The sequence below is a fragment of the Microdochium trichocladiopsis genome (genome assembly GCF_020744255.1).
Source record: "Microdochium trichocladiopsis strain MPI-CAGE-CH-0230 chromosome Unknown B0I36scaffold_6, whole genome shotgun sequence".
NCBI classification, from domain to species: domain Eukaryota; kingdom Fungi; phylum Ascomycota; class Sordariomycetes; order Xylariales; family Microdochiaceae; genus Microdochium; species Microdochium trichocladiopsis.
In genome coordinates, this window is record NW_025763549.1 from 482,096 (window position 1) to 493,561 (window position 11,466).

The 11,466-nt window shown below is 59.0% G+C and overlaps 3 protein-coding genes across 3 annotated transcripts; 2 read left to right on the forward strand and 1 right to left on the reverse strand.

Moving 5' to 3' along the window:
- Nucleotides 1–949: 949 nt before the first annotated feature.
- Nucleotides 950–6,517, forward strand: B0I36DRAFT_290164 (uncharacterized protein; the record flags this gene model as incomplete). Its single annotated transcript, XM_046151695.1, has 6 exons — nt 950–1,046; nt 1,140–1,746; nt 1,854–3,138; nt 3,228–3,700; nt 4,383–5,976; nt 6,137–6,517. 6 exons carry the CDS (start codon nt 950–952, stop codon nt 6,515–6,517), a joined length of 4,437 nt encoding a protein of 1,478 aa, XP_046011202.1.
- Nucleotides 6,518–7,547: 1,030 nt separating this feature from the next.
- On the reverse strand, nt 7,548–7,985 carry B0I36DRAFT_374612 (membrane-associated, eicosanoid/glutathione metabolism protein; the record flags this gene model as incomplete). Its single annotated transcript, XM_046160292.1, has 1 exon — nt 7,548–7,985. The coding sequence occupies one exon, from the start codon at nt 7,983–7,985 to the stop codon at nt 7,548–7,550; it is 438 nt and encodes a 145-aa protein (XP_046011203.1).
- A 1,549-nt stretch (nt 7,986–9,534) lies between these two features.
- On the forward strand, nt 9,535–10,753 carry B0I36DRAFT_363527 (major facilitator superfamily transporter; the record flags this gene model as incomplete). Its single annotated transcript, XM_046158821.1, has 2 exons — nt 9,535–9,733; nt 9,822–10,753. The coding sequence occupies 2 exons, from the start codon at nt 9,535–9,537 to the stop codon at nt 10,751–10,753; spliced, it is 1,131 nt and encodes a 376-aa protein (XP_046011204.1).
- Between the last annotated feature and the right edge of the window lie 713 nt (nt 10,754–11,466).

Here is an 11,466-nt window from a genome sequence, read left to right on the forward strand (position 1 = left end):
GGTTATTTATTCGTGGATTTGGGTTAGATGACGAGGTTGGCTGTAGAAGAGTTGTTGTGCTCCTGCCGAGATCGGATATCAGGCAACCCCAATCTCACAGGGGATCAGGGTTGGCTTTATATAGACCGGCGTCGACATGGAGCAACTAGAGGCACGAGCCAGCCATCGGGGTTGGAGTTAGGCGCTCTATCTGTGGGCTGTTATCCGGGGTCTGCCGCGGCTGATCCGAAATGCTTGCTCGTCGACCTCGTCGTCGTGGGGCTCGAGTCGCTAGCTGCACGGGGCTGCGGGGAAATTACCGCAGAGTATGGGGTCTGCAATCCCCCCCTGTAGATCGTGGATCTTGGACCAGTTCAACATCTGCGAGCTGCAACAGTTACTCACGCGACCCGAGCTGAGCAAAGGCCATTCTAGACCCCCTGGGCGCCTAGTATGACTCGGCAGCTCTTGATAGACCAGGGCCTGGAGGGGCCACCTGGCCGATTTAGCCCGCTAACGCCTGCAGCAAACAGGGCTGAGCCCAGGGCGATAAGGTTTCTAGTCAGCCACGCGGCTCTTCATGCAGTTTAGCGGCGGAGTTGTCGATTGCCGATGATTACGCGGCGGGGAAATATGGCTGAATGGGGTAACTCCAGATAAGACCATCCGGGGAAGCGACCCTGATAAGTTCCCCTGTAGGCGTGGAACTAGCCAGAGTGAGTTGCCTCGGCTAGATTCCAGGTCTAGGCCTGCCCTCCCTCGCGCTCGGACAAACCCGATGGCAACGGATACGAGAAATATCAGGCCAAACATGTAATTATCAATAATCTGAAAGGCAACGATAGATAGCATTCAGCTTTCAATCTGGATTCCTTCCCCGTTTCATCTCGAAGCTGGGCTGAGCGAGGCGCTGCAAGACCGTGCTTATCGCATTCTCCACCAATCTCTTGATCCATATGCGCACATTACCATGTCGCCACTCATAACTGACGCGTTCACGAACCAACTTGACGTGGACGAGCTTCTTTGTCAGCTGTCGATAGAGGAGAAGGCCTCTCTCCTTGCAGGTAAGCTCGAGTTACCAACGTCGCTACAATGGTGACAGGCGACAACCACATCTACAACGTGAGCTGATCGGCCGCTTTGTGTACTTTGCACAGGCAAGGACTTTTGGCACACTACGCCACTGCCCCTACGCGGCATCCCCTCCATCCGCGTCTCTGACGGGCCCAATGGCATCCGCGGGACCAAGATCTTTGACGCTGTCCCTTCATCATGTCTTCCCTGCGGGACTGCCCTTGGAGCAACGTTCAACACGGAACTGGTCGCCCAGCTGGGCCAGCTCCAGGGCCAGGAGGCCAAAGCTAAAGGGGCCGTTGCCGTGCTTGGGCCGACGCTCAACATCCAGAGAGGGCCGCTAGGTGGCCGCGGCTTCGAGTCCTTTTCAGAAGATCCGCTGCTATCCGGCCTTCTGGCTGGCCATTATGTTCGTGGCGTCCAGCAGGAAAAGGTAGCCGCCACGCTTAAGCACTTTGTCTGTAACGATATGGAGGACGAGCGTATGAGGGTCAATGTCCTCGTCACGCCCCGGGCCCTGCGTGAGATCTACCTATTGCCGTTCATGCTGGCCATCTCTATCGGGGACCCCCGCGCGGTTATGACGGCCTATAATAAGGTTAATGGCATACATGTCTCCGAGAGTAAGGAGCTGCTACAACACGTTCTCCGAGACGAGTGGAAATTTGACGGGCTGGTCATAAGTGATTGGTGAGTCATACCCTCCCTACCTCCCCCTCTCCCTCTCTCTCCTCTGTGATGGACAGATGGCTTTGAATCTCTCTCTTTCTAACCTGTTTCCCCGCCCCTTCCTCCAGGTTCGGCACCTATAGTGTGACCGAGTCCGTCCAAGCCGGCGTCGACCTGGAGATGCCCGGCCCGACGCGCTGGCGGGGTGGCGCCCTGGCGCACGCCGTTGAATCCAACAAACTAACGGTTCGCGAGCTCGACGACCGCGTCCGGAACGTGCTCAACCTGATCAACTACTCGGTGGCCGCGGGTGTCCCCGAGAACGCGCCCGAGACGCAGCTCAACCGGCCTGAGGACCAAGCGCTGCTGCGGCGGGCCGCGGGCGAGTCGATCGTGCTGCTCAAGAACGAGGGCTCGGTGCTACCGTTTGCCAAGTCCGGCAAGACCACGGCCGTCATCGGGCCCAACGCCAAGACGGCCCGGTTCTGCGGCGGCGGGAGCGCTTCCCTGCTGCCGTACTACGCCGTGTCCCCGTACGAGGGCGTGGCCAGGAAACTCGAGGACCAGCGGCTGCCGCTACCGCGGTTCGCGCAGGGCACGAGCGACGACCAGCTGCTCCCGCTGCTGGGCGACCGGCTGCGAACCGCGAGCGGCCAGCGCGGGTTCACCTGGCGAGCGTACAATGAGCCCGCGACGGTGGCCGGGCGGGAATGCGTCGACGAGCGGGTGCTGGTCGACTCGAACTGCTTCTTCATGGACTACGAAAACGCGGCGCTGGCGCCGGTCTGGTACTGCCAGGCCGAGGGCATCTTCACGCCCGACGAGAGCGGTGTGTACGACTTTGGGCTGGGCGTCGAGGGCACTGGCCGGCTGTACGTCGACGACGCGCTAGTCGTCAGTAACGTCGAGAATCAGAAGCCCGGTATTACGCTATTTAGCGCGGGCACCGTCCAGGAGACGGGCAGCAAGACGCTCGTGGCGGGCCGCGGGTACACCGTCCGCGTGGAGTGGGCGTGTTGCCGGACGAGCAAGCTGCCGCCGCGGACGCCGGTTGGGGGCATCCACGGAGGGCTGCGGATCGGCGCGGCTCGGCGTGTCGAGGACCCGGAGTGGGCGATTGCCGAGGCGGCGGCGCTAGCCGGCGAGGTCGACCAGGTGGTGCTCGTCGTTGGGCTCAACGGTGAGCTCGAGTCGGAGGGCACCGACCGCCCACATATGGACATGACGGCGCACACGAACGCCCTCGTGAGCGCCGTCCTCGCCGCCAATCCAAACACCGCCGTCGTCGTCCAGTCAGGCACCCCCGTCGGCATGCCCTGGATCGATCAGGCCAACGCTGTCTGCCATGCGTGGTACGGTGGAAACGAGACGGGCAACGCCATTGCTGATGTGTTGTTTGGCGACGTAAATCCGGTAAGACTCGCCAATCTTCTTTTTTGCTCTATTATTAAGCTACATCGCCTATTTACTATACTAAGACAAATGCCCTTCTTCTCTCTCAGAGCGGCAAGCTGCCCCTAACGATCCCACGCCGGCTCGAGGATAACCCGACCTATCTTAACTTCCGCAGCGAGGCCGGGCGCGTACTATACGGGGAGGACGTCTACGTCGGGTATCGGTATTACGACAAGGTCCGCACGTCGCCCTTGTTCCCGTTTGGCCACGGCCTGTCGTACTCGACCTTTACGCTGGAAGACCTCGCCGTGGACTGCCACCAGCAGCACGGTCACCAGCAGACGAGCGTCACGCTGCAAGTCTCCAACGCAAGCTCGCGGGCCGGAGCCGAGGTCGTACAGGTCTACGTCGCCCCGCCGCCTACGAGTGCGGTTGGCCGGGCCGTCAAGGAGCTCAGAGGGTTCCAAAAGATATTCCTAGAGGCGGGGCAGACGCGCCGGGCCTCAATCGAGCTCGACACGGTGCTGGCCACAAGCTACTGGGACGAAGGGCGCGGCCAGTGGTGCAGCGAGGCGGGCGAGTACAAGGTGCTGGTGGGGACGAGCAGCGCGGTTACGCCCCTCGAGGCGTCCCTCACGATGGTTAGGACAAGATACTGGAGTGGGCTGCGGCCGTGAGGTAGTCGTCGACTGCGGGAACCATGTGCCATGCACAATCTGGTTTAGCTAGGAACCATAGAAGTGTATGACGTTGACATGCGAGCACATGAAGTAAATGTAAAAGTATGTGTAGTGGACACTAGTGACAACAACAACAACAACAACAACATGGACCGTTGAAAGTCACCAGTATTTGTTCAGCTGCAGCGTGCATTATGGTGGGCGTCGAGGTGCCTCCGCCTGAGGCCAACATCGCTGGGTGGAATCCCCCAAAGGTATTCATTCCACCGTACACGCACCAGGGGAGCCTTCTCCTCTTCTCAGATAGCAATAGACCCACCCGGCTTGAACTTGTCCGTTGCCGGCTCGGCTGCCGGGTCCGCGTAGGATTCAGTACGCTAAAGGAATACCTAATAGCAGCCGCAGCCCCTGGTGCTCCCCCCCGCTACGGACTGACATTCCCTATGGAAACATCTTGGTCCGGCACAAAACTACAAGCCCCTTCCTGCCAGCCAGCCAGCCAGCCAGCCTTCCCCCTCGGGCTTCACAGGGTTGATGCGGCGGTTCCCTCCAGGCACCGCTGCCGCTGGTCATGACCACCAGCCCGGCTGACGGCGATGGCCAGCTACAGCTGTCACTGCCCTCACCAGTTCCCTCACCTGCGCCTGTAAAGGGACACTCTCTGCCGGCCTGTGATGCATGCCGGCTCCGCAAGCGCCGGTGCTCCCTGACCGCCGGGGCCGAGGGCCGCACCCGGGCTACCGGGACTGCCCTCGCGACCACGACAACATCGCTGCCGCCGCCACCGCCGTCGTCGTCGTCGCCGTCGTCGGGCAAGTGCCTCAACTGCGAGCGAGCTGGCTCTCGCTGCACATTCCTATTGCCGCTCCGAGCACGGGGCCCGACGCCGGGCCGCAAGGCAGTCCCCGCTCACCACCAGATTGCCGCGTGGCAGGTCGACCCCCACGAGAGCAAGACCGACACCGCCATCCCGACGCGAGTCCATGCCACCGACATCCTCTTCTCGCGGGAGCTGGTGCTGCTGGTGTTGAACGACTACGTGACGTACGTGTACCCGCTGCTGCCGGTCGTCCACCGTCCGTCGTTTGCGGCGGACCTGGAAGGGGGCCGGGACGCGCGGGACGGCGACTTGCTGGCGCTGGTGGTGTCGCTATGCGCCGCAACCGTGGGCCTGTTGCCATCGCGGCTGCCGACGTACCGCGCCCACGGCCTCCCCTTTGAGACGCGCACCGCCATGGCCAACCACTGCTTCCGCCTCAACCAGGGTTTCCGCGGGCCGGCCTACTTCGACACCATCAGCCACTCCAAGTGGGCCAGCACGTACATGCTGGGCATCGCCATCCACCAGACGGGCAACGCCAACCTCTGGCGCATGCTCGAGGTTGAGGCCATGCAGCTCCTCCGCCTCCTCGAGGTCCATCACCTCGCCTCCTACGCGGGGCTCGACCCCATCGAGGTCCAGCTCCGCAAAAAGGCCTTCTGCCTCATGTTCAACGGATACGTCCACCAAGCCCACAACCTCCGCAACGAACGCGTCACCTTTCTCGACCCCGTCCTCCTCCGCACCATCAGCCTCGACGACCTCATGCCCGCCCCCCTCGACGACGACTACCTCTCCCTGGCCGGCATCCTCCCCTGCCCGCACGACGTCGCCTCCGCCTCCCTCACCGCCGGCTTCAACATCCACGTCCGCGTCTTCGCCGCCGCCCTCGAGTCCCCCGCCGCCACATTCAACCCCCCGCCTCGCCACTGCGCCAATGACCGCGCCAGAGACACGTCCAAGGCCCGCCTCGCCGCCCTCCGCGAGCAGCACCACCGCCTCATGTCCATGCTCGACTCGATCCCTCCTATCTACCAGCCCCAGAACCATCATCAGCAGCACGGCCTCCAGCGGGAAAGCACGGCCACCATCCAGCGCGACGCCATCCGCGCGAACATTCACGTCACCCACCTGTGGCTTCAGAGCATGCTGCTCGACCAGATCGACGCCATCGTCACTACCGACCAGCAGGAGGAGCCATCCGTCACCAGTCCGGACCAGCACCAACACCAGCAGCCCATCATGACGACACCAGCCGAGGGCTCGTGGGACGAGCGCGAAGACATCTGCCAGAAGCTTCTGCACGTAATCCACTCCATTTCGTTTTCAGGTCTCGAGGTCAACGGGTCCGCATTGGTCAGTCCTTTTTCTGTTTTGTTCCCCTCACCTCTGTTTCTACCCCTTTGAATCCTCCGAGCCCAAAACCCAACAATGATTCTGAGTAGACATCATCACGGTCAGGACTACTATGCTAGACAACGACAAGCGACTGCTGACAACTATAAAACCCAAACAGGTCTACAAGCTCCGCGACGTCGCCGCCCCGCTCCTGGCCTGCCCGTACCCCGCGCAGGAGGACCGCGGCCGCCGCGTGGCCGAGTACGTGCGCGAGTTCTCAGCCATCCTGACCACGCTCGACGGCAGCGAGATGCCCCACTCGCTCAGCCTGCAGAGCTGGGTGGACACCACCAGCCACCGCCGGGTTGGCCGCGAGAGCGATGGAGGCCGCGGTGGTGGTGTCAGGAACAGCAGCAGGAGCACCAGCAGCAGCAGCAGCAGCAACAATGGCAGTGGCTTCAGATCCGTCGTGTCGGCGTCTCCTCCTCCCGCTATGACGACAACGCCGGCAGCGGCAGCGGCAGCGGTGGGGACGTTGTTGTCAATAACGCCTGGATGAGAGAGAAAAGAAAAGGAAAAGAAAAAGAAAAAAAAAAAAAAAAAGGGGGTGGGGGGGGGGGGGGGGCGCAGGGAAACAAACATGATCTTCAACTGATACATCCCCACACACACGCACGCACACAAGGGTGTGAACACTCTGGGGTGTTCACGCTAATGTAGAACAAGGTTTCGGCCGGCCAGGCCAAGACACTGATGACACCAGCGTAGAGAGTAGCGAGTGAATTTGACGTAACCAGCAGCGGAAGCAACATCAGCCTCCAGTTCCCCGCCATCCGTCAACGCATTCTTTTGAGGCCTGGGAAAAGTTGCTGCTGGGAGAACGGTCAATCCTCGATAATCGCATAGGGGGTTCGTTCATGAATATGAGAAAGCTACAACAAACTTGTACTCTTGGAAATGATTTGATTTGGGTTGATATACATCAAGAACTTGGGGAACACAAACAGTACAAAAGACTTTTTTTCTAGTGATACACGACTTCAGTTGCTGAGTACTAATCGTCGAGCTCCACGGGGATTTTTGAAAGCCGAGAGGCTGAGGGCCGAGGTTCAATAGTCCCAGACTCGCACATATCTAGAGCTCCCCGCCCCCCTATTTACTCCGGTTTTTTTGCCGCACCCCAGCTGCAGGCGTGGGGAAAGTCCCATGCTGGCACTAGGCGTGCCTTGTAGTGGGCACATCTTTTACGTGCCGCAATGATCCCGACAACCTTGCCAAAACCCGGCAGCGTCTCTCTGTGGCAGCGATAGAAGCGTGGAGGCTAAACGACCCTTTCGTTGAAGGAGGTGCCCCCTTTTCTTGTGCGCGGTATGTGCACGACTGAAGCGCCCGTCCAATAATCATTCATCGACTGTTAAGATGTGGTGGGAAACAAGCCCGGAAGGGCCGAGTGGTTCGATGATAGAGCTCGGATCTTGTGGCAAATGATCCGATAATCCCAAGATGGAGTGCAAATACTTTGTTTGCCAGCTGTACGGTTTGATTTGAATTCTTCCTCGGCCTCTTCTTCGATGCGGCGTCTTGTTCGCCTAGAAGAACAGCTCGTAAGCAGCCTTGGCTGTGAGGCCGGCGACCACAAAGGAGCTGGTGAGCCAGACGGGGAAGCGGATGCCCGGGTTGTTTGTGGAGACGTGGATGATGCTGTGGATGATTCTCAGGCCGACGTAGCCCCAGGCGAAGCGGACAGTGGCCTTGTCCCGGACGTTGAGCACGCTGAGGGCGAGCAGGACGGCGTAGAACTGGGTGGGCTGCTCGAGGAGGTTGTTGAAGTTGTCGGCGGGCCACTGGACAAAGGCGGGCAGCTTCTCGGCCTTCTGCTTCTTGACGGTGGCCGGGTCGAAGGTGACGCCGTACTTGCTCAGGGCGGGGATGCGGCGCTTGTAGAGCAGGCCCTCGATGGCAAAAGTCCAGGCGTTCAGGCCGACGAGTGGCCCGAGCAAGGGGTGGTCGGCGAGGAGGGGCGACATGATGGCTCTGAAGGGGTGGTGGCTGACAGGCTGGGAAAAAAAAAAGATATGCGGTGTTGATGACGCGGGAGATCAGGCATGCGACAGAGGTGCTGCGCCGCTGCAAGACACGGGTTCGTTTATATAGAAAGAAACGTACTGCGGGCCACCGACATTTGGAGAACCGCAAAAATCATGCCCTGGATTTGACGCAATTCTGGGTTGGCCTGCTCCACAGAGAGAGATCTCATACGCCCCACATACAAGTTCCAACTGTCTCTTCTCGAACCAGAAGAGCCCGATATTGTCAGCTCCTATCCCCGAGATCTCTCCGTGATATACGTCCCGGAGCCTTCTCGGCCTCGCGCACACGATACTGCGTGTTTCTAACGGGGCCTTATACCCACAGGCATGCCAATCCTGATGACCAATCCAGGTCGTTGTCGACAGCGGCCCCGCCGTCTTCTGTTTGGCAAATTCGCTCGCCTGCGATCGGGCCACCCCGGCTGCTATGGTAGGGTGACCAAAACAAAGTTTTCTGGTATTACTAATTTAGATAAAGCATAACGATTGGCTCGGAAGTGTGAGAGTGACGAGAGTGGCGCTTTCGTAGAGGGGCGAATCTGCTGGGCAAGGGCCACACTGCTCGGGCTACCCGCGGGTTTTCCGGACTGAGCCGGACCACGAGCCCTCGTAGCTGACTCGGTTGCCAAGCCAGATCTCAACCGCTAGTTTCATTGCTGGGTCTTGTTCCTGACGCCACCGCGACGGCTCACAACTCGGAGCTTCCTTCCGGGGGGCTTCGTATACTTGGGAAGGAACATTCCAAGTCTTGGCTTTTGTTTTCACAACTCTTGCGCGGCCGCTTGCATTCTGTTTCACCAGCATCCAACAACACACACTTCCATTCCCATCCTCCCATGTCATTTTCCACAGCCGATTTGGACGTCCACAGAAAGCTGTCCAGACGGCATTCGACGACAGACAACAAGAGAAGCAAGTAGAGCTCGCGCATCCAGCAGACCCTGCGACGGCTCCTGCGCTCGGACATGGCCAACCAGCAGTCGCACGGAATGATGCAGCCACAGCTATCTCGCCGGACAGCACGTGCAGAAACAGTTCGCACGGTCATTCCATCCACGAAACTCAGGGCGAGACGGAACGGGGAGTGCCACGAACCAAACAGCCAATAGTGGTCGTTCCTAGAACAGAGAGGCGAGGACTCTTTGCTGCACTCTCGATAGTTCCGGAGGTCCAGCAGCCCCGGGACTACAGTGATCCAGTCAAGTGGTTCCTCACCATGATTATCGCTGTCGCGTCATTCGCGGCTCCCACGGGGAGCTCTGTCTTTTGGCGTGAGTTTCACTCCCTCATATCGAGTCCCATGGCATTGCTAATCTGTGGAACACACAGCTGCACTGCCGCAACTTTCGAAAGAATTCGAGGTCACGCCTGCATTAGTGAACCTATCTGTGCATTTTACATGCTCTCTATGTCGATCTTTCCCCTCTGGTGGTCCTCCTTCTCAGAAAAGTACGGGCGCAGAAGTATCTATGTGACATCATTTACAATGAACGTAGTCTTTTGCGTACTCAGTGGCTTTAGTGTCAACATTGCCATGCTTATTGTCTGCCGGACTCTGGCAGGCGGCGCGTCTGCCTCGGCCCAAGCTGTCGGCGCGGGCTCCTTAGCTGATGTCTGGGATAACGAAGAGCGAGGGAGAGCTATGGGTATTTACTACCTAGGGCCGCTGTTGGGCGTCATGTTGGGTATGTCAATCCGCTCCTTGAAGCCGAGATCCCCCCCCCCCTTGCTATATTATTCCAGGCGTAGCTTCACTTACCAATCCGACTCTAGCACCCATCTTTTCCGGCGCCCTTACAAACGCGTTCGGATGGCGAAGTACCATGTGGTTCCTCGCGGCTTACGGGTTTGTAACGCTGGTTCTGATCCTCTTCGGCCTTCCCGAGACCCTCCCACGACGAAAGGAGCACGCTCCTCCAGCTGATCCTGCCCTCGTGGTTGACGGTCAGCCACTATCACAGGCCGTGACCTGGCTTCGGCGCATCTTTCTCGACCCGCTTCGAATCATCAAGTTCTTCCGTTACCCTGCGATCCAGTGCACAATCTGGTGCAGTGCGATTACGTCTGGCAGCTTATACATTCTCAATAACGGCATCCAGCCTGCCTTTGCTAAAGCCCATTATAACTATAGCCCGTGGGTTATCGGCCTACTCTATATCCCAGGGTCATTCAGTTACGTTCTATCCAGCATATTTGGTGGCATCTGGCTAGACAAGGTCATGATCCGGAAGGCGGTTAAGCAGGGTCGCTACGACTCCAACGGCAAGCTTATCGTATTACCTGAGGATCGAATGCAGGAGAATATCTGGATCGCCGCGGTCTTGGTGCCTTGCTCCTTTTTATTATTTGGCTGGGTTACGCAATTTGGCATCCACGTCGCTGTGGCTCTATTGGCCACCCTCAGCTTCGGCGTCAGTAGCATGCTGGTCTTTGTGGCGGCCAATACTATGCTGACCGAGTTTATGCCTGACGACTCGAGTTCAGGAATCGCGCTCAATAACTTTGTGCGCAATATCTTCACCTGCGTTGGCTTGCTGGTCGCACAGCCTCTGCTGGATGCCATGGGCTACGGCGGACTGTTCTCGTTACTGGCTGGACTATGTTGGGTCGTTATCGCGACGTGTATATGGCTTCTGAAGAAGAGCAGCCGCAGGTGGAGAGAGGCGATGGACAACTCGATGGCGAGGAAATCTGAGACGAGGTGAATGAGACACATGACTTATAGGCAGTAACAAGTCCAGATAGCCAAGTAGGAATCAACCAACCTGTGCATCCTCAAATCTTCTCAGAACCGCGTTCGTGAGGTTTGACGGTGTCTTCTGCTCAGGAAAGGAACGTGTCAAAAGATATGCGTCTGGACCTTGCACCGTTTACAGTCAATGGAGTACCAGCAGTGCTGAAAACCCTGCTTGGTACTGAAGAGGTGCTCGGGACCACAGTGAAGGTCGACCTCGGCGGCCAGGATGACCGACTATTGGCCATGGCAGATAGATACGTATGCTTAGCAAGCCTGATCTGCTGTGTTGGTGTGGAGCCCGCGACTCGGCGACACTTTTGGGTCCCGTACAGCGCTGGAGACTGGGGGTTGGGGGGGGGAGGGGCTGGATAAGCCCACTGTATGCGGACGCGTGCGGCAGATGCCCACCGTTACGTGACGCTATCATGGGGGCCCATTGGACCCCGAGACCGGCACTAGCCTGCTACCCAGGCGCATCGACCCCAACGAGCTGCTACCTTATTCCACAAACCATCACAGGCGACATACGTCGACGTCGATGCCCTCGCTCCTCTTGCGCACGGCAGACACCGCCCTATCGCCTCCAGCACCGCAGACCGGCCGCAGCCATGCGCAGAGGGCAGCAGCAGCAACAGCAGCAGCAGGAGCAGCAGCGGGAGCACTACCCGCAGCAGCCGCAGT